This window comes from Anopheles merus, chromosome X (genome assembly GCF_017562075.2).
Source record: "Anopheles merus strain MAF chromosome X, AmerM5.1, whole genome shotgun sequence".
Lineage (NCBI taxonomy): Eukaryota > Metazoa > Arthropoda > Insecta > Diptera > Culicidae > Anopheles > Anopheles merus.
The window spans coordinates 2,848,016-2,870,047 of NC_054081.1; the positions used below are offsets into that span (position 1 = coordinate 2,848,016).

At 47.7% G+C, this 22,032-nt stretch overlaps 4 protein-coding genes across 5 annotated transcripts; 2 read left to right on the forward strand and 2 right to left on the reverse strand.

Moving 5' to 3' along the window:
• Window positions 1–3,189: 3,189 nt before the first annotated feature.
• On the reverse strand, window positions 3,190–4,915 carry LOC121597050 (rRNA N6-adenosine-methyltransferase METTL5). Its single transcript, XM_041922564.1, has 3 exons — window positions 4,652–4,915; window positions 4,352–4,581; window positions 3,190–4,276 (listed from the first exon to the last, which is right to left on the reverse strand). Exons 1-3 carry the CDS (start codon window positions 4,913–4,915, stop codon window positions 4,120–4,122), a joined length of 651 nt encoding a protein of 216 aa, XP_041778498.1. The 3' UTR covers window positions 3,190–4,119.
• An 83-nt stretch (window positions 4,916–4,998) lies between these two features.
• Window positions 4,999–6,064, reverse strand: LOC121597112 (SOSS complex subunit C homolog B). Its single transcript, XM_041922689.1, has 3 exons — window positions 5,513–6,064; window positions 5,267–5,421; window positions 4,999–5,193 (listed from the first exon to the last, which is right to left on the reverse strand). The coding sequence occupies exons 1-3, from the start codon at window positions 5,538–5,540 to the stop codon at window positions 4,999–5,001; spliced, it is 378 nt and encodes a 125-aa protein (XP_041778623.1). The 5' UTR covers window positions 5,541–6,064.
• A 2,016-nt stretch (window positions 6,065–8,080) lies between these two features.
• LOC121599347 (uncharacterized protein C6orf136 homolog) lies at window positions 8,081–11,098 on the forward strand. Its single transcript, XM_041927087.1, has 6 exons — window positions 8,081–8,558; window positions 8,735–8,950; window positions 9,034–9,194; window positions 9,277–9,498; window positions 10,608–10,677; window positions 10,773–11,098. The coding sequence occupies exons 1-6, from the start codon at window positions 8,424–8,426 to the stop codon at window positions 10,887–10,889; spliced, it is 921 nt and encodes a 306-aa protein (XP_041783021.1). The 5' UTR covers window positions 8,081–8,423; the 3' UTR covers window positions 10,890–11,098.
• A 305-nt stretch (window positions 11,099–11,403) lies between these two features.
• Window positions 11,404–21,377, forward strand: LOC121599327 (stromal interaction molecule homolog). 2 transcript variants are annotated; one of them, XM_041927061.1, is made up of 7 exons: window positions 11,404–11,956; window positions 14,801–15,263; window positions 18,881–19,071; window positions 19,150–19,498; window positions 19,580–19,752; window positions 19,834–20,401; window positions 20,700–21,377. In XM_041927061.1, the coding sequence occupies exons 1-7, from the start codon at window positions 11,450–11,452 to the stop codon at window positions 20,792–20,794; spliced, it is 2,346 nt and encodes a 781-aa protein (XP_041782995.1). In that variant the 5' UTR covers window positions 11,404–11,449; the 3' UTR covers window positions 20,795–21,377. The 2 variants fall into 2 exon arrangements, with proteins under 2 accessions (XP_041782995.1, XP_041782998.1); XM_041927064.1 differs by having other exon boundaries at window positions 18,902–19,071.
• Window positions 21,378–22,032: the final 655 nt, after the last annotated feature.

The window sequence follows — 22,032 nt, forward strand, 5'->3', positions numbered from 1 at the left end:
TAAAGGAGAAGGGTTAGGAAAAGCGAGGGTTAGGAGCAGGTTGTAATCGCTATGTACATTAGCACATGTGTATATAAGTAGTAATGGTGCGCGCGTGTGCAACAAAAGCGCGCGCGATCAACACACACACACACACACACACAAATAACACACCGAGCGAATTACACAGGACACACACACACAGCCACTGGCAGACAGAGGCGGAGTATGTTAGAAAGGTAAAAGGCAGGTAGGAAGTAGAGCTGCCAAATATATGATGTAGGGCGTGAAGAGAAGATAACTCAGCTGCACGAACAACAGCAAACGAAAGGGGCAGTGGGAAAGGGTGGGAATGTACTTTCGAGCCGTTACTAAATATACCGTACATCATATACCGTGCGCACGCACACACACACACACACACACACACCGTTCGCATTGTGTTGCAACGCCCATTGTGTAAAAACCATATATAATTGAGAGATGGTCCGCATATAGGCGGCAGAAACTGGAGGGAGGCGAAAAGGGATCATTTCTCAAAACGAAAAACAAAAAAAAACAAGGATTAAAACCGGAAGCAGCGCCTGTGTCTCCGGTAGAAGTGATGAATAGTAGTGCGCAAGCACGCGCGCGCATGAAAGAAGAATTCAAAATTCTTTGTCCAGCGGCGAGTAGTGTGGTGTGTGCCGCAAATGATTCAAGGAAGAGGAAGGGGGGGGGGGGGGAGGAAAACGAACTAGGAAAAAGGCTAGTAATAGTTTTGAAATTGTGGCGGGAGTTTGAAGGTAAAACTGTTTAACAAATTGGCGTTTGCGGGAGAGAAGAAAACCGTGGCGTGGCGCGCCGCAAAAGGCGTAAAATTTGAGTGGGCGAAGAAGAAGGAAGGAGGAAGGAATGTTAGTGTTGGCAGAGGAATGTTGGCTGCGGAGAGTTAGTTTTGATAAGACTGAAGGAAATTCGACCACTAAAACATCACGACCACACACACACACACCACAGAATGAGAAAAGGATAGATAAAGAGAGTCTCCCGCAAGATCTAAGCATTTTTTTGTTTGATTGTTTTGACAATGTGTTTTCTAACAATTACGCGCACGCGATTGATTTTGTTTATTTTTGTTTTGTTTTATTTAATATGTTTAGCTTCTACTGTTTTTTTCCCTCGTTTTTTTTTTAAAGTATGTTCCTATTTTCGTATTGGCCACGAAGGAGGGGAGTGGTAGTTGTACGCGAAAATCCCAGTAAGTTTACTGCGTTGTTGTTGAAACAATCGGGGACAATGTTACACCTACAGAAGATAAAACACAAAAGAAAGTCATGTCATGAATTCGAAATCGCTAACAAAGCAAATGAAAATCATAAAGCTACACAAACAAGCAAAACGCTCTCGCGCGCTCAAACAAAGAATCGGTACGAACTGGTAGGATGGCAAGGAATAGGGAAACAGGGTGAGCGAGGCCGCTGGACTGAATGAAGGGTAAACCAGAGAATCAGAGCGGGTGGGGCTTTCTGGCGTGTCGGCGATCGGAGACAGTCTGCCCAGCGCCGGCATCGTGCAAAACCACGGTTCATCATAAGCAAACGCGTGCGGCAAATAATATAACTATGGACAAAGCAGCTACTACAGAAGGATCAGACAAAAAGAAAAGAAAAGAAACTGGTCGGCATCGAGAAACAGCGTAAAAATACTACACCCAAGCAACACGTTTATTTTCGTAAAACGGCTAACTCGGTGCATATCGAAATCACCCCGTTAAACGCGTGTGTCTTGGCTTCATGATACCATTTTGTTTAAGTTTGTTTAGAAGAAGATGATGGTAATAAAATAATAATATTTAAAAAAACACACACACACAAAAACACATACACAAATAGTACAACATACGGGGCATACATAAAGGCGGGGGCGGATGATCTTTCACACCGATAGGAGCGCGCGAAGCGTGAAAATGGGCCGGTTGAATTTTCCCGCAGAGAACAGGGGCGCGCATAGCATACCACAGCAATGACGTTTGTCCACTTCCTCCTCCCCCGCGGGTAGTATGTTGTGTACACGATGTGTTACTAGTAAGCTAAACCTAAGCGGTGTGTCTGTACCGCCGTGTCGCGTCGTATACAGTTGTGCGCGTGTCTTCACAGCGTTGTTTCACGGCGAAGATATTTTCTTCAAACAATAAACAAAACCAAGAAAAATCTTTCCCCATTTTCTTTGTTGGCGTGGCGTTAACAGCAACGGGTTAACTACTATTTCCTTTTCGATTTTCATCGCTTCTTTGCTCTCAGCTAGGACATGCCGGACTGTCTTGCTTAATTCCACCGAGTTTCCCGCGATCGTTGTAGAAACCGTTTTCCTTTTTTTTTTTGCACACACTATATAATGTTTCCCCCGAAGAGAGTTTTTTTTTTTTGTTATAGTTATAGCACAGATAACCATTATAATCGGCACAACTTTAGTGCTTTTCATAACCAAATTATACGTAAAATATTACTATCATCAAACAATTGGGCTACATGGCGTTCAATGGGCTAAGTTTAATTATCGCTTTATGTGTGTTTATTTTTTATCTTATATTGTGCTTCAATTTCGAATGTTTCACGTCCAGACGGGACGGGCCGTACATTAAAAAAAAGGGGTAAAACGCTCTTCCCCAACGCTAATGTAAACAGATGCAGCTGTTTTATTTGAATAAAAACTGTTGATAAAACTCTGCCTAGAAACATTGATTTCGTACGGTTTCCTGTGGTCCAATTTTCATAACACAATAAAATGATTAATGCTGGAAAGAAATTTTATTTCAAAAAAACGTCCTCAATGCTATTCATCTACTATTTGCAACAGCTTTCTTCCTGATGTTAGGAATAATGGGCAAAGAAGTAAGCAAAAACGAATACATAGTTTTTAAACAATTCTGAAACTACTCTGATTTGCAGACAGGGTTTTCCAGGTGCGCTCATAGTTGTGGGACACTTCCTTGACCCTTTCTTATGTGAAGTGAACATCATATTGGACCCTGGGACAAGGGTGCTATAGAGTCCAATTCCCATTCAATTAAGTTCATTTCACGTAAGAAAGAGTCAATAAAGTGTCCATGAGAACTCCTGGAAAAACCTGTAAATAGATATAATATCAGTTAAATCGAAGAGAAGATCTGAATAGGGCTCCGGATTTAATTTGCAGACGAAATAAAGTGCTACTTTCAACGAGACAGAATTAACACGCACATGCTCTATCAACGGCTGTGAAATTGATTTTTATTCTCCCTGAACTCTTATTATGAACAACAACCTGTCCGAGCAACGCTACATCTCCTTACAGTGACCACCTGACGGGCCCTGCGCGTCGTTCTACAGCCGTAAGCCGCCGGCAATCGTTATTTGTACAAACGGATAAGAACCTTTCTTGAAATCCAGGCACAATTGCGTACATAAATCAAGCAGAAACAAACAAAAAAACGCATCTTAAACCAAACAAGTTTGATCTCTTGCAAGCGTGTGCTGCTGCTGCTGCTCTCCTTTGCCGTCTCGTCCTTATGTACACGCAGCGCAATTTATTACGCATCGTACGTCAAAACTTGCTGTTAATATCGCTGCAATTTGACTATCATTATTGAAACGTCTTTCTCATGGCCTAACGACTTTACAAAACTATAACATGATTTGTAAAAGTTCCATTGCTTTGCTGAGTTAGTGTTAGTGCAGAAAGGTTTTCATTGAGGTTTAATCTTTCAAGCTACCATGGTCTTCTTTTCAGCGTTGTCTAAGACGAAAAGGGATTAATCGTCGCAACATAGAGCGCGCTCTATTTATAGGGTACGTTCTGAGTAAAAGGCCCGAGGAGGCCGAGATTTAATTGTTTACATACTACTACTTGAATCGCTATTAATTGTCGCAAAAGTCCAACTCCCCCCCCCCCCCCCCCCTTCCCCCGTGTGACCTGTGTGACCACTCCACCACCCTGTGCCCCCGTGGTGCGCAATTCTCTACAACATTCTCGAAATTATCTAGCAAATGTGTGTTTTCACACTAGTTTTGTTGTTGCACCCTGCAATTTTTACACCGACCCGTCTTTTAGCTGTCTTTTACAAACTTAGATAACAATCTCTCAAATCCTGCTAATACCGTTCAACCGTTGGCGGCCTTGTTAGGCCGCATCGCCGCACTCAAACCGCCACAGATCAACGGCCACGTCCACGCTCGTGCGTTTGTGAAATTTGTACGTCTGGGGTAGATTGTACCGCAGCTCGGCAATCAGGCTCGGGCGCACCTTCCACTCCAGTGCCTTCTTTTTGACGTGCTCCCTGTGGACCGAAGCGAAGTAAACCATTATTTCAAACGGTCCGGGTGGTAATTGTGCTACACGACAAAACCGTTACCTGGTGGCGGACTTATGCAGCGAATAGACGGCACCGCGGGCCAGCGTGATGGCGACCTTGAGAAAGGCCATGTCGGCGCCACTGTTCTGCTTCGTCCCAAATGGTGGATTCAGCAGCACCGTATCGAATGGCCGCTGCCGGTCGGCAAAGATCTCCGGCAGCCGTAGCACGTCCGCCTGCACACACTGCACGTTTTCCAGCTCGAACTCGTCGCAGTTGCTCCGGAAGACCTGCCCAAGGAAACAGCCATTAGATGTAACGCACACACACACACACACACAAATCCGAATAAACTCATACCTCGATAGCGTCCGGATCGATTTCCACCCCAACGACCAGGTCGGCACCGAGCAGGGCGGCCCCGATCGATAGCATCCCCGGTCCGCAGCCCAGATCGAGCACCGTTCGGCCGTCCAGGTCGCCGTGGCGGGTTTGTATCGCGTACAGCGCCTGGCTAGCGATGTGCGACGGCGTGGTGTACTGCTCGAGCCGCACCTTCGGCTCGCTAAAGTCGTCCACCGTCTGCAGGAACTGCTCGAGCTGCTTCAGCTTAATGCACGCCATCGTACACCCTGATGGCCGACTGGTTGTGTCTGTGTGTATGTGTGAGTGGGTTTGTGATTGGATGCTGGACGGTGGGTTTACCCTCAAAATTTCGGCGTGCTAGCGTAATGGATCGACGGATTGTCGTACCGTGGCAGCACCGGCAGGATGTTGTTCCCGAACAGCGAGTCCTGCGGGACGAAAAAGCCAAACGACTGGTTGATCGCCTGGCTCCACACGCCCTTCGAGATGCTCTGGTTGCTGTCGTTCGGCTGGCCGGTGGCAGTGGCAGGTGTATGCTGGGAAGGAGAAAGAAGAACGTCAGACACGGGTTGTCATCGTCTGGGAAGGATCCCTCCATCCAGGCCCTACTTTTGGTAGCTGAAACAGGGGCGAGGGCGTGTAGAGGCTGCCGAAGCCGAGTGACGAGTTGTACAGGTTACCGAAGCCGGGCGAATGCGAGTTGACTCCTTTCTGCAGGAGCTGCTTTTTCATCTGGATGTCTTCCAGAATTTTTTTCGTCACGTCTGGAAGCAAAGTAGCGAAAGAGCGGCTGGGTGAGATAGTACGCCGAGCGAACCTTCTCGTTGTGTGGCAGCAAAACAAACGCGCCCTTACCCTGGTTTGCGGTGGATGGAAAAGCCATTAAAGTGATTGCTGGTACTCGCGGGCAGTTCGAAAGTTCCTCATAGGATGCACACAAACACACGGGTTACAATCGCTACCGGGATTAGACGCGGATTCCTTGCACCATCAACTTTAAGGCAGTCGTACGGCAGTGGGAAAATGTTATTCGATTTCCACCGTTTCGAAGGGAAAGCGCAATTGTTCCTGTGACTTGTTGCGAGAGGGCTTGAGCTGTGTGTGTATGTTTATAGCGCTTGAATGACGGCCATGTTGGATGTGAAGTGTACAAACTGGCTCACTCGCTATCTGTCCGTCCCTTTCTCGCTATAGCAGCACCGTACAGAAGTTGAAAGCGCACACCACATGCACACTCGCCACTTTTCTGCAGGAAATGCTTCCCGAGAATGTGTCCCGTTTGCTAGCAAATTGTTTTGATTGGTGAGTATTTCTCCGTTGACTTCAACTTTTTTTCAGCACATCCTAGACGGTACTCTTCGAATGGTTCGATCCGCTGTACAAGGTGAAAACGGGCTAAATGGAACGTCAGAATGAATGTTTTGTTTTGCTTTGCGCCTCCCGTCGAGCAAAAGTGGACGTCGCAGCGACGCAATCCTCTCGCCGGATGGCAGTTTGCAAGTCAGTTCGTCGAAAGGGGGTTAAAACATGTTTAAAACAGTAAACAGTAACTTCTTCTTCTTCTTTGGCTCAACAACCGATGCCGGTCAAGGCCTGGCAACACACTTGTGGGGTTGGCTTTCAGTGACTTATTGATTTCCCCCCATAGCAGGATAGTCAGTCCTACGTATGGCGGCACGGTCTATTTGGGGCTTGAACCCATGACGGGCATGTTGTTAAGTCGTACGAGTTGACGACTGTACCATGAGACCGGCTACCACCGGCTAAACAGTAACAGTGGGGGTTAAAAACAGTAGCCGAATCATTTTATATCAGCGCTGTTTTTTTTGGAAGTTTTCACGTGGGCGTCTAAACGAACGAAACGGCTTTTTTAGGTTAAAGCGACACGCATATGCGTCAAATACAAACCGTCAAAGTTCGAACCTCGTTCACACCTTCGGCGCGCGTGAACCCTGGGAACTGCCAGATTTTCATTCACAAATTTGAAAATGAATTGTTCGTCGAACTTCGAACTCTGCATAATTCGTCCTGTTTGAAAAGAACTCATAGACAGTTCGCTAAGTTCGAACGCTTTGGTACACTCGTTCAAATTTCAGATACAATAGGAGTGCCACCGCTCATCGTGGCGCACCCTCTCTCGGAGTGTCAAATGACACGATAAACATAGACAACATAGTCAACGGTAATCAGCCAATGCTGCTTTCCCAAGTGCCACAAATCCACTAAACGACCACTAAACGGCTTCTAAACGACTCAAGTTCTCTACCTAAACGGAATATAGAAAGACTTCGTTTAGCAGACGGCAAACGACTCTTTCATTCTAAAAATAGCAAAAAAGCTGGTGGCGCTCTCTGTTGGTGGGATACCCCAACCAGTTGAGCTTCATCGCTTGGAGGAGAGCTTTCTCATTTCCTCTGTACTGTTGTATGGTTTCGCATTGAAGTTATGCATCGCTAGAACTAGAACGGCGATACAATTGTTTAATTACTAAACTCCAACGGAAACCACCAGTACTGAAGCAAGTGAGAATTGAGTTATGGTCGTTGGTGTTGATACCCACGTATCTGACCACACGACCATTCACATAGATTTTTGCTCAGAAAGTTATAAGGCTATATAGGTCATGATAAGATGAAACTTGTCGAAACACATTGCAAGAACAGGATAGCAATATAATGATGAGTTGTAATACGCCATCTATTGATCAAACCAATGAAGCTGTGGAGCTTTCATTTTTTTATATGGATATTAAATTTTCCAGTCGTTTAAGCTTAATCTGTGGCGCTTGGGGACCGACAACGGTTGTTGTGCCAAATAATAATAAGAAGAAGAAAAGACTTAGAGCATGTTAAGGCCTTATTAGACGGAGTTAGAGTTTCCTCCGCATGAGTTAGAGTTCTCGATACGCATTTATCTGTCAAACTTAGACTTTGGCACGTAAATACCTCTCGTACGTGTAATAAGGCAGGAGAATTATTCTGTCACCCTTTACATTTAATATTTATTTTATTGATTTTCTTTACTTAATAAGTTTTTAGTTTTCATAAGGCAGTCGATTGTGTGGCCCAACTCATGTTTTTGTTAAAGTTTACGCTTAGACGGTTCGTACAAAGGCCGCATTTTTGCCTCATTAGCCTTTTTAATATTCTTATATCTTACATAAATTCGTTGTTGAATATAAAACAACTTGAAAACATCATTCTTTGACTTTTGTCTCTTCTGAGCGGCAGGAAAAACTTTTTTGACAATCACCAGTTTTTGCCGAACTAGCCCGGTTTGAACAGGCCGCTACGGTTGACTTATCAAACCGGTTCAGAAATGCTCCCTGCTTTGCTCGCCGGGCACCCGAACCAACCGAAACGTAAACAAACACCCGTCAAGAGGCGCACGGTGTGACAGCGGCGAAATGTCGACCGTCGCCCGCACCCTCCCTCACCCAATCCAGCACCACATACCCTTCCATTACACAACCGCGTGTGTTTTCGCTCGCTCGTACTCTCCGATTTTTCCGGTGTGTGTGCGCCTGTCTCGGACAATGTAATAGCTTTCGGTCTCGAACGGAAAGGGGCAGCAGGAAAAAACATTGCTTCGAAGAATAAAAACGGGAGGGCATGCGGATAGCAGCAGCGTTTCCCAGCGTGTGCGTGTCTGCTGTCGCGAACTGTGCGAGAACTCGATCAGTGTGTGAGGAAAAGTAAAAGCTCCGGGGGAAAAATCGTTCGATCCGGGAGGGGGCGCTCATAAAGCCGCGACGTGCGAAAACACCATGGCCAACTGTCTGCGGAACTTGGCGCGGAAGGGCCGCCCGCTGATGGGCGGAATTTTCACAGCCCGTAGTGCGAAGCGGTGCGAGGAGCTGCACCGGGCCCGCGTAGCCGGCGCGACCGCCGCTGCCGCTAATGTAAGTGGAGACATATACACACACATACACACGTGTATGCGACGTCCTTATCCTAATGCACACAAAGACTGCATTCTACTGCACGCAGGGGGAGGGATCCGACTGTCCTGTCGGTCTGTCAGCTGTAGATTGCATAATATATGATTGTATTGTTCGCTTGCTTTTCTCCCGGGCAGCACCGATGCTTAGCACCGGCTGGTACACAGCCAGCGTACGCATTTGCGATCGATGCATTTGAGGCGAGCCGGAACCACAGGAAAGCATTACGCGAGCAAAAGGATTGCCACCCACACCACGACCACCATCATCACCACCACCCGTCGATATTGTACGGTGAGCGGGACGAACGGATCGAGGTTCGGTATTGCAGCGAAGGCACTGCATCGCCAGCGGTAAGATCGATTGAAAATTTGCAGTGTTGCTTTTGTTGTTTAAACCGTAACCCCCGTCAACTACAACTCCCAACATTTTGCAGGGAAATCCGCCGAAAGCCGATCAGCCGACGGAGGAACAGCTGCACCGGGTGTACCACGTGCTGTCGCAGACGCTGCCCAAGCTGTTCGTGCAACCGCTCGACTACTCCATCTACAGCCCGAACCTTATCTTTGAAAACAACATCCGCGGCACCAGGACAGAGTACGTAAAAGCGGGCGCTAGCTCGCCCGGTACCGACGGCGATACGAAATATTTATCCTTTTCGACCCCATTTTTTCTCCAGAGGGCTGTATCATTACGTGAAGCAAATCGCACTGTTGCGCACCGTGGGCCATCTGAAGTTTGCGTACGTTACGTTCGAGGTGCTGAAAATCACCAAACATCCGGAAGATAATACGGTGAAGGTGCGGTGGCGCATCCGGGGCATCAGTGCGCTGCGCGTGATGCTGCAGTTTTGGAAGTACAAGCTGTGGAAGCTGAAGGAAATTTTCGACGGGCAGGAAGCGTAAGTACCAGTGTGCTTCGTTTTGCTCACCGTCTCTATGTAGCTGCTTAACTGTGTTGGTCCAGCATTTTGCATGGAAGATTGATTTTCTTTACACGCGCAAACGGGCACAATTTATGCTGTTAAGTTGGGTAAAATTATTATCAAGCAATGCATCCAAAGGCTTTGGCAATAGTTGAAAAAGTTTCGCATGGAAATCACAATTCAAACGTGCAAAAACAGTTCTGATTTAGAATTTGAAATGGATTTACACATTTTTTCCTCTTCTAATGCTAATATTTTCTATTTTAATTGTTGTTGTAGTGTTATACAACAAATATACAAACTAAAATTGGCCTCTTTTATCTTATGTGCATGATCTTATTAATAACATAACATAAAAATTAATATTAAATTAGTATTTCAAAATATTGTCGCTTAAAGGCGTACGATACGTATTGCATTACCGAGATTCATTAATTCAATCGGCAAATTGCATCATCCAGGGACGAGACATGCGCGCTTTGCTTTGTAGTATTGCACTTATTGATTTTAATAATTTCCTTTGCGACGTTCAACTACCATATTTGGAGTTTGCTTAAAAAAAGAATATGTTATAGTGATTTTTCCTCGATTTTCTTAGCACCTTGTGAGATCTTGCAGCCCTGATACCCATACATCGTGTCTGAGAGCCAGCAACGATTGAAATTTATGTTTATGTTTCTTCTTCTTCTTCTATTTGACTTCTATTTGAAACACTTATTTGAAACAGCATATCCAGAGGCTTATTCTCTTTTTTATAGACTTTGACTGTCTAGAGTCATATGTCTTGTAAATAGGATGTTTCAATATTTTGTTATGGTTATGTTTATATTTATGTTTCTATTTATTTAACTCATCGATCGACAGTAGACCCCTCTCGATCTAGTTGAACGATTTCTAATGAATGTACAATTAAATTACAATTAACATAAAAACGAGCACACTACGGACGAACGGAATTTATTACTCGATTGAACGGAAACAAGATTATTAAATTCTACCGGAGAAATCCTCGGCTCAAACGCGTTACTGGCGGCATGTTGAAGGCTTGATTTGTAACCCTTTCTGTTTTTTGTTTCCTCTTCCAGCTGGTACGACGGATTTTCGGTGTTGCACGTCGGCGCAGATGGATTGGTGTCCAAGCATGTAGTTGATAAGGTACCTTCTTCACTATCGTGACGCTTTTCCCCCATCATCACTGGCATTCGCCCCAAACCCCGTCCGTGCCTTAATATCCTTTCCCAATTTTGCAGATTATGCCCGATGATGATACGGTAAAGGTAGCGCCGAAAACGATGGTTTCACCAAAGTTGGCTTTAGTGGTTGGGCTGACGGCCGAGATCTACCCGGTAGTGAGTACGATGAACTGAACGCTGGCGGGCGCCGGACAGGGCCCTTCCTTGCGAAAAAGCCGTGTTGCAGCAAACTGTGTGGACTGGGCTGGACAGTTTTCTTTTTACGATGATTTATTATTACGTTATAGGTGCGCTAAGTTATTAAGGTGACCCCCACGTAGTAGCATCAGGCTTTGTTAAGGGTAAACAAATGAAATAAAAAGAAAACGCATAGAGTGAACTTAGCTCGGTTGGTGGTTTTCAATTATATGTATCCTGGCGTTGGAGAGATAATGGTTTAAACATATTTGTAACGTATCATCGCAAAATGCCAACCGGAATATTTGTTGCTGATTTATCGTATTATAAAGAATATTCTTTAAAGGCTCATCTTTAACTGCTTGCTGTAGAATAAGTATGCCCATCACAAGACGTATTAACTATCATTTCCAATTGGTGAAAAAAATGTTTTCTAGCATCACAATATTAAAACTACAAATGGTTTGCCACCCCTGCCCGCCAAGGGGAACGTGACAGCTGATCGTTCCGAGCTGTCAGAATCTGTCGGAAAAGCCTAGTCGCAATTGTTTGCGTGAATGTGTGTGTGTGTGTGTGTGTGTGTGTATTTGCTTGTTCTGTCTCGAACTCTGGGCTTCTCTATTTCTCTTTCTCTGTTGCGATTGCTATTTTCTTTCTCTTTTCTTTTTCCTTCCACGCCACACAGCCAGCACGGGGCAGAAGACCACTTGCATAACCTTGAATCCATATATTCCACCCCACCTTGGCATACAATTTCCCGTTTGCACCGTGCACAAGCCAGCCACACGTACACGCACACACACACACACACACGCAATCAAAAGCACCCGCGCGCGTGTGTGGGTCGAAAATTTCGGTGCCCCCAGGCGGATGCGGTTTTGTTTTGTTTTCGCCACCGTCCTCCGACACGCAGGCAGAACCATTTGCGTGTTTTCGGTTCCGGGTTCGGAGCCCGCGCGCCATCTCCGCTTCACTTTAGTAACGGCGCAACCCGCGGCAGAGCAGTGCAGAAGAGCGAGAACGAAACAGTCCTGTGCAAGGGCAGTAGGGACGACATACTTCAGGTGAGTGGAGCGTGTTTTTTTTTTCTTCTTACCACGGGGTGTGAGGGAAGGAAAGAGGACAGGTAGTGCGCGCTGTGGGAAAATTGTCGTTCATTTTTCACCCGTTTGTCCATCGGCGTTTGCGAAGTGTCAGTGTGTGTGTGTGTGTAGTTGTGTATTTTTATCGTGGGTCTACAATTTGCCGTCAGACAGTGGTGCTAAACCGTCGCGGAACATTGGGAAACATCCCGTCTAGCTCCTTTGCGTCCAGTTTTTGCCCTCGCTCGCTTTGTCTATCATTATCATTGCAACAGAAAAAAAAATCTAGCAGGTGCGAGAGCGTGTGTGTTTGTACCTAATAGTCCGCGAAGGTGATGTATGGCAGTGTGTATATGCGTGTGTACCTGAGTGCGAGTTGCTTGGATAGAACGGCACAGCGCCTCTACACAACAAACGTATCAACGCTGGCTGGCCGGAAGGGAAGCGACGATCCATCCAGCCGCAAACAGGGAGAGCAGCACAGGTGTGTGAGTGTATGGGTTTGTGCTGTGCGACGATCAAAGCAAGCGGCGAACGAGCGAAAACGAACATTAGAACGTGTGTGTTGTGTTGTACGATCCAGTTCCACGGTGCTTCCCCTCACTACGGTACGTGTCCGTATGTGTCGTTGTGTGTGCGCTATTGTGTCCGATGACAACACGCGTCAGCCTTTGCTATTTATCATCCGACACAGAGTGAGCGCGCGCGCGCGAGAGAGAGAAAGCACGAGAAGTAGGCGCTTTGTTTTCCATTCCGTTCGCTGCGGTGGCGTTGTGAAGGTGGTTTGGTTTTGATGTTGCTTTTGCCTTGTTTTTGCAGACCATTTTAGAACGCGCGCGTTCCGTACTTCCCAAGCCCCAACTTCGTCAGCCATTCATCTATTCCGTGATTGTGTGTTGTGTGTGTGTGTCTGTGTGTATTTATGTGTGTCGCGTTTGACAGTTTTGACAGTTCGCTCGAGCAATAGAGGCAGCAGAAGCAGCAGCAGCAACAACAACACGACCACCATCGCCAAATAGAGGCAGCAGCAAGCAAAAAAAAAAAAAAACATTGCAAACGAAAGAAAGAGAAGGAGAGTTTCTATATATGTGTATGTGTGTGTGTGTATGTGCGAAATAGAAAAGAAGAGCGGAAGACGGGTAAAGTCGTGAGTAATCAATTCGCGCAACATTTTTCGGCTGCCCAGTATCATCGGTGCGTTTGCGTGTGTGTCTATCGAGTTTTCTTTCGTTCGCGTTTTTCTTTTCGCCACCCTCCCGGTCGTCGTATCAATCCCCCCTCCCGGCAGGCGGTTGCCCTGGTTCTGGGAGGGTTTTTTTTTTTCGTTGTTGTTTCAATTGTTGTGTTGGTTCTGTGCTGAATGTGTGTGATCTGATATTGCAAAAAAGGTGCAATCACAACACGGCACAACAGTGCTTCCCACTCATACACACACACACACACGCGCGCGCACGCAGTGTGCCGTGATCCCTCTATCGGAAGAGGTTGTCCTCCTTCGCCGTCCGCTCTCACGGTGGTGTGGTTTTTTCTCGAACGTTTTTGCCAAATTTGATCATTATTTTAACATTTTATCTCTTCCCATCTCTCTCTCTCTCCTGCATACACATACATACACACTCATTCGTGTGCAGTTTTGCGTAGTGAAGTCGCTGTAGTACGCCCACCACCACCACCACCATCATCGACATCTTCGCGCCCCGAACAGTTGGAAGACGATCGTGCGCAGGAAAAGTAAAAAAAAGAGGGACACGTCGTCGAACGTCTCAGACAGTACCGAATTTGTCATACAATAAGCGTGTGGAAACAATATACACACACACACACCAACGCGGAACGTTGTAGGAAGTGGCAGTAGCAGCCCGTTTTTAGGTAGCAGCGCTCTGGAAGGTTGCGCGAGCTTGTTTCGGGGGACCCTTGCAGCTGGCTGTAAAGTGCACTGACACAGACACACACAGAGACGTGCGCATACACTCGATCTACAACTTATCTGTCCCCCCCCCCCCCCCCCCCCCCCGCCCACCCCTCGCCTTCGTCGGAACCCCGTGTCACCGAGTCACAAGCGATCGGCGACCTTCACTGTGCGCACCGTTTGCTCGATGCGTATTGCTTGCGAGCCCCGCGAGAGCCTCCCGCTGTGCACTTGCACTTGCGCCCGTTCGCATCAGCTGCCCGCCACCGCCACCACCACCACCACCACCACCAGCCAGCTGTGATCGGTTAGCTCTGATGGAGAGGAATCTCTAATGCTACATCATAATCTGCGCTACACACCGACATGTGAGTAGAGAATAGTGCCCTCGACACGCGGCCCTCGAACGTGTGTAGGGCAATTAAGGGTGTAGAGAGAGAGAGAGAGAGACAGAGTAAGAGAGAGAGAGAGAGTGAGAAGAAGAATCAAGTGAACAAGTGCAGAACACAGTGCCAGGGGGAAACGCTAGCCAAGCGGCGCGCCAATAACACTGCTGGAAAAGGTTGTGCGCAAACGGACGGACGGACGGCATCACGGGATCACACCGCCCGATCGGTCAGAACATTGTCGTCTGCGGCTTTGCAGTGGAATCGAAAGTGCTGTCGAAAGTGTTGTTCGGTAGGGGGGGGGGGGGGAATGGTGTGTTAAGCTAGAAAAGGGTAAGAGGTTCTGTAGGGTAGTATTCGTTTTGGCGAACTGTTGCTAATTATTGAGCTCAGGGATCAAGTTAGAGAGTTTTCATCGAGTTAAAATACAAAAGTTTGAGCAAAACACAAAAAAGACATTTAAACTACACAGACATTGGCAAAAAAAAAACAACTATTGTATTGATTTTGTCCATTTTGTTGTTGTTGCAGCAGCTCGAGATGCGATACTTCACGCGGAACTTTAATGCCTTCGCCTGCTGCTGCTCGCTGCTGCTCCTACCGCTCGGCGGCCTTGCCGATGTGGAGCGGGGCGCCCCGGAAGCCCCGGCGAAGGCACCCATCCACCAACACCAACAACACCATCCTCACCAGCAGCCCCAATCAGTCAAACTCCATCAACCGGCGGTGCCGCCCTCCGCCGCCTACCATCAACCATCACCCGCCACCGGTGCCGCCCAGCATCCGGATGGGCCCGCGCCACAGCAGCCGGTCCATTACCATCAGCAGGCGGCACCGGCAGCGGCGGCAACGTCCGCGTCGCCCGATCGGTCCCTGTCCCGGCAGCCGCCCTCCTCGCTGGCGGCCACCTCGGCGCCACCCCGGCCACTCGAGACGCGCAACTCCTACACCGTGCTGAGCCAAGCGATGTCCCAGGCAGTGCATCACGAATTCGGTATGTATCGGTACTGTAACGACCCCGTGCGCCCTTTCCGTCCCCCACTACCCCCACAGGTTTTTGCCTTTTTTATCACCCATTTCCCCCCACCTGTCTGTTGTCATTTTGTTGTTCGTTCTTGTTGTTTTAAACGTTTTTTTTAACAGACAGGGGAAGGGCTCCATTTAGCTTCCACCACCTTTCCCTCCCATCGTTCCCAAGTGTTTTTGTATTTGATTTCAGAACAGTCGCGGAAACAGCCATTGCCCTGCCATTGCGCGCTGCTTCCTCTCTACTTTTACTAGCTATTCATCCAGCAAGAAATGCCGAGGGGCTCCGGCCGGCCGGCAGAACGGAAGGCGTTGAAAGGCCGACTCTGTTAACAATTTTTTGTTTGTTTGCATAATTCAATGTTTTACGTCCCTTCTTTTCAGCCCAGGATTCATATTTTAAAGGCGTGTGTTTTGTAAATTATATTTTTTTTCGCAAGCCAACCTTACGCGATCGTCGGTGAACGACAAAATTCGCCAACACAAGCAGTGGAAGCATTTTTGTTGTTGTTTTGTTTGCTCTATTCAAATGAGCACGGGAAGGTTTGAAATGTCTTAAATGGAGGCTTAATTTGCTGTAATGCAGCACCTCATTATTTGCATTACTGTCGCAACGATAGCAACACGGACGAGCAACAGAGAGAGAGAGAGAGAGAGAGCGTGCTTGTGGTGTTGCTGGGTGTTGCACGTTGTCCTCCAGCACAAGCCGAGGAGGAAGAGGAGGAGAAGAAGGAGGTATCGTTTTGGCAGCAATAAGTTGCCAATGATTTGCGCTAACATCTAACCTCACCGCTGGTACGAGATTCAAATTAAAAAGGCACATTAAAATTAAAACTATGACAAGGAGCGAGTGGGCGTAAAACAGCAAAAAAAAAAACGAGCACGATTATTAACGGATTGCCAATAGATGCACATATTTTTGGTATTTTTCTACCTGCACACAGTTAAACATAGTTGCAATGGTACTAATTAGCGCCGAATGAAATTAATGTATCGGAAAAAAACGATTGCATAATATGTACATAGTTCGTACGAGGCCAGATTCCCCTGCCAGCCGATTGCAAGCAAGAAGCATTTCATCAATTCACCTCCACGCCCAACGCCTTTCTTCGCCCTACTTTGCCCTCCCAACCCCAGAATGCGCTTTTTGTTAAATCAATGCTTTGGTTCGCTTGCGTGTGTGTGTGTGTTATGCATGTATGTAGCATTACAAAAAGAACTCTTGCTACTGCCACCACCGCTGCCGTCGCGCAACTAATCGTTTTGCCGGGCTTTATGACATTAATCTATTTTTGCACATTAAGGGAATTGAATTAGGGTCCCGCCAGACGGCTAGAACTCCCATTAGGCCGATGGCAATGGTGGCTATCTCATTAGGGGCGCTGCCACGCTGCCCCCCGACGTTGCTTTTTTTTTATACAAATTGGTGGTTTGGGACACAAAATTGTTGGAAAATAGCTGGACGGCTGGATGCGAGGGAAGGGGAAGCAGGCGTTCCCGGCCCTGCTCCGAAGGAGGCGAGCGGAATGCAAACGGCGAGCGGGAAAAGATCAGTCGCCGTAAGAAAACGTTAATATTTACCTTCGTGTTTCATTGCCTCTAGCTTCCAGGGTGTAAAGCAGGATAAACTTATAAATTTGCCCAACAAAGCTACTGGGCTGCGGGTTATCTGGACAAGAAGGCGTGCATTTGTGCGTGTGCGTGTGTGTGGTAGTACAAACCTCCCGCCTCCCATGAGCACACTGGGACACTTTAATTAGCCAATGTTTGCCAGGTGTAAACTAATGGCAGCCAAACAGAATGGCATTATTTTATGAGAGCGAGTGCCGCTGGATTTGTCTTATCGCGGGCGGCTACACACGGTTGCATGGTGTCGCACCAGGTATCAGGTATCGAATGACCACGTTGCTCTAGCTCTGGGAGACAAAGTGTGTGTGTGTGTGTGTGTGCAGCGAAGGGATTATAAACGTTTCACCTGGCTGCGGATCGTTTCATCTTTACGTTTTGCTACGGCTAACTAACATTACACCGGTTTTCGCGCGCGAGTTCTACGTGTGAGCACTGCTCAAGCAGAGAGGAGGGGCATCTATACAAATGAAGCCAACATCCAACAAGTTTCGCAAACTGCAAGGGATTGTGGCTGTTTGTCGTTGCTGTATAGAGCATAAAATGTTTGCTCCACGAATTTTCGCTTATCAAAGTTTTGCAAAATGTGTCCTTCTTGATGAACCGACCGCAATGCAAACCAATTAGATCATGAAGCGGAAGATAGGTTGTATTGACAGGCGGACTGCGGCCCGAGGGTCAGGGCCTTCGATCGATAAGGCTAAATTAAAAACAATTGAAATTAATTGAAGGTAGTCAGCTTTTTTTTAATAAGCATGCCGTTTTTTTGTTTTTATTGCTCGACTCTCCTTCTGTGCCAACCGTTTCTATTTAAACGGCATTAGTTGTTTTTTTTTTTGTTGAAGCAGCTGAAAGGGTAGTAATTGTGTAAAGGAGATATTTCATACTTGTGTGAAGTAAGATTGTATGGCGGTATGTGTAGAATAGTTTTGGGAAAAATGAAGTTTTTGCCGAAATCGATTCCGGCTAGCTCCGAAGTTTTCTGGAATCGATTCCGTGGGTCCGGAATCAGTTTCCAGAATCGGCTCCGTTATCGGAGTCAGTTCCGGACTCGGAATCGGTTCCGGATTCGGAATTGGCTCCGGAATCAGGGTCGGTTTGGGCAACTGCATAAAAATAGGCTTTCGGATTGATTGCCGCAAAGAATCAAAATTACTTCTAAACGATCGATTCTCATGGAGATTTCCGGACTGATTCTCATTCGGGAGCTAATTCAATTTATGGAGTCAATCCTGATAACGTTACCGGAGCAAATTGCGATTCCCAGTTTAATTCCGACTTCGGAGCCGATTTTTATCGCGGAATTGCATCCGCGGTCAACTCTGGAATCGGCTCCGGAGTCAACTCCGGATTCGGCTCCGGAATAGGTTCCGGTTTCGGCTCCGGAATCGGTTCCGGAATCGTGTTCGAAAAGCAGCTTTCTTTAGTCAATTTAAAAAAAAGAAAAAAAATCGTGTAATCATTTAAACAAAATCCAATGGCCAACACGATTCCTAGCCAATATGTTGATCGCAGCAATTGTCACTGATAACGTACCAATCTCACTTGAACCCATACGCGCGTGCTTGTGTGTGTGTGTATGCTTGTTTTTACGTCTCATATTTCTACCCCCATCTCATCAGTATCTCAAACCTAGCTACTTTGTTTGACGCTTGCCTTCGTAAATTTGATGTTCCCGTTTGTGCCTGTGACTGGTCCATCCTCCACCATCCCTCCCACGGGGCGGGACGACCAGCTTGCCCCCGATCGTGTGTTCAGGCGGCTGTCGCTGCGATGCCTGTTGTCGCGTTGTTTACGTTGTCCTTACCTGTTGCCCCGATCGCCACGCCATCTCCACACATCGCGCCATGCTGCAGTCGCCGCCATGACCATGACCGACCAGCCGACCAGCCGACGAACAGTTGTGCCCATCACGCAAAACCGAATGAGAGAAACAATATGACTGACTTGAGTCCTAAGATTTCCTATTTCTCATTTCAGGCACGTACGGGAGCGGGGCGATGGCCGGCGATGCCGGCAGTGTCTGCACGATCGACGACATCGACTGTCTGGCGCACCACGACCAGCTCGGGATGGAAGCGATCCGTTCGTTGCATCGCCAGCTCGATGACGATGATAACGGTGACATCGATCTTTCCGAATCTGACGACGTAAGTCCCCTCATGACCGCACGCTCAGCAAAATTGTGACTATTAATGGCTGCGCTGCGGCTTTGCTTGCTTTTGCAGTTTCTGAGGGAAGAACTCAAGTACGATTCGGGCTACGAGAAGCGCCACAAGGCGTTCCACTTCAACGACGACATGCACATCTCGGTGAAGGAGCTGTGGGAAGCGTGGCTCCGATCGGAGGTGCACAACTGGACGGTGGATCAGACGACCGAGTGGCTGGCGCAGAGCGTCCAGCTGCCCCAGTACGTGCACCTGTTCCGGCTGCACAAGGTGACCGGGAAGGTGCTGCCCCGGCTGGCCGTGAACAACATGCACTACGTCAGCAACGTGCTCGGGATAAAGGATCCGATCCACAAGCAGAAGATAGCGCTCAAAGCGATGGATGCCGTCCTGTTCGGGCCACCGCGTGGTATGTAGCAATGGGTCTGTGGTAGCCTGCGCAGAAGGTAACATGCTCTCTCTCTCTCTCTCTCTCTCTCTCTCCGCTCAGAAACTGGAACCCGGTGGAAAGATCTGCTGCTCGTCACGCTCCTTCTGACGGCCATCATAGGCAGCTGGTATGCATATCATCAGAACAAGAGCGCCAAAATACACATCCGCCGCATGGCGAAGGATGTGGAGGGTTTGCTGAAGGCGGAAGTCGCCCTGAAAGAGATGCAGAAGGTAGGATGGCGAACACCGCTCTCGCCTCGCAAATCCACCACCAGTTTGTAACGCACTTTCCACCTTTTGCTTTTCCCGTAGGAGCTGGAACAGGCCCGGATCGAGCAGGAGAACGTGGGCAAGGAAAAGATGGATCTCGAGCGGCGCCTCCGCGAGGCGCCGACCCTGTCCTCCTCCAGCTCCGACCTGGAGCTGCAGCAGCTGAAGCAGGAGATCGAGGTGCTGCGGTCCGAGCTGAACCGGGCGGAGGTGGAGATCCACGACCACTGCTGGACGCCGCCGCAGGGGCTGCAGAGCTGGCTGCAGCTGACGTACGAGCTGGAGAACAAGCACCACATCCGCAAGCGCATCATGGCGGAGAAGCAGCTCGAGCAGGCGCGGGAAGCGTGCGAGAAGCTGCGCAAGAAGCGCTCCAGCCTGGTCGGTGCGTTCGTGTCGACGCACGGCAAAAGCATCGACGACGTCGACCGGAGCATCGTCGAGGCGCGCAACGCGCTCAACGACGTGACGAACGATCTGCAGGAGCGGATGCACCGGTGGAAGCAGATCGAAACGATGCTCGGGTTCGGCATCGTCAACAACAGCGGCATCGCGCACCTGGAGAATCTGCTCTACAATCGCAACGGCGTCGCCGGCAAAACGTACCGATGTAAGCACCCAATGGCTGCTGTCGTGTCGCACACACATTCTTGTTGTCCTTCTGCCGGTTCTGCTCCACTCCGTGTGTTGTTTTGTGCTGTGATTGATATTTTATTTGTCACACTTTTCAAACCAAGCTGCATTTAACTGAGTGTGTCCTCCATTTGCTGCATTCTAATAATTCCTTCTCATCCGTTTTTTTTATCCCTCTTGTTCTTCTCTCTTTCTCTCTCTTTTTCTTTTAACACCACCAAAACTACCAACCACCAACCCGATAAAAAAAAACACGCACATCTCCGACCGGGCAGCGCGACTGTCGAGTAGCCAGGACGATCTGGACGATGATTCCGTGCAAGGTAAGCCGATCAGCTTTGACAATTTTTCAATGTTCTCGTCGGAGTAACAAAACCAACCGACCCCGGGCCACTACACACCCTCTTCTGCCCAACTCCATCCACCTCCCCCTACATCTCCCAACCACCTCACTCAAACCCTCACCAAATGTCAACGACCAGCGACTCCGCCGATGGGTTGACGGGCACCCGACGGGTGACTATGGTACCGGCTGGACGCGTGTATGGCGGCACCCATCCCCCCTCCAGCTCCCGCCAAGTGACTACTCTGTGTGTATTCCTATGTCCGTTTTGTTTCAACGCAGGAGTTTTAGCATTACCTCATTTTACAATGGCCGTTCAATTGCAGCAGCAGCAGCAACAGCAGCTAGCGAATTGTTTTCGTATGTTAATGTTTTTTTCTTAAATTGTAATCCATTTTTGCTAGAGTTCATTTTTGTTGCGTTTAATTGTAGCTTGTCCAAGTGGAAAAATCCTTCCCGTCTTTTTTGTTTTTGCTTCACTTTTGGGATGTTCGCAAAAAAAAAAAACAAACAAAAAACAGCTGCGTAATATGGTACGCCAATTTCGGCTAGTTTGATCACATTTCATACGATGCAGTGCAGCTTAGTTTTCTGTTTTGTTTATTGCTATGCCATAATGTCGCATACGTTCGCAGGCAGAGGTGGTAAAACAATTACCCACAGTAAGGATATATAATTAGTTTGTGAGTATTTATGTAATATCCGCGATTAAGTGCAGCCGCGCGTACCAACTACACGTGTATCATTTAAGTTATATGTTAAATTGGAATTCAAGTTCGAGTTTCTAATGCTTACATGTTGTTGTGTGTAATTTGTTTTTGTAATAAGCGCTAATACGGATTGTGCGGTGTCGAACGCACACTCAGATTTGTAGGTTCGAGCAAAGGAGTGCAAAAAAAGGCGACACCTGTAACACACAGACCAGGCTCTGTGATTTTTGTTTTGTTTTCTGTACAATGACGGCTAGGCGGGGGAAAAGTGGCGCCGGACAGCTGAAGATGAAATACCTATGCGAAATGAGCAAACGAGTAGTGAGAGCAGGAAGTGTAAGGAACATCATCAAGAGTCATTAATTTATACTCCTCTCCTCCCAATCCCACCCTTCCCCATTTGCTTCTTCCCTTTCGTTTTCTCGCCACTGAAGTGAATCATTCGAGTTTGTTTCCACGTGCCTGTCCGTGCCTGCTGCTGTTACTTAATTATCTGTTTTTATTTCATTAATCAAGCGAATGTTTTGTGCGCTGTATGTTTCTTTTTAAATTTGC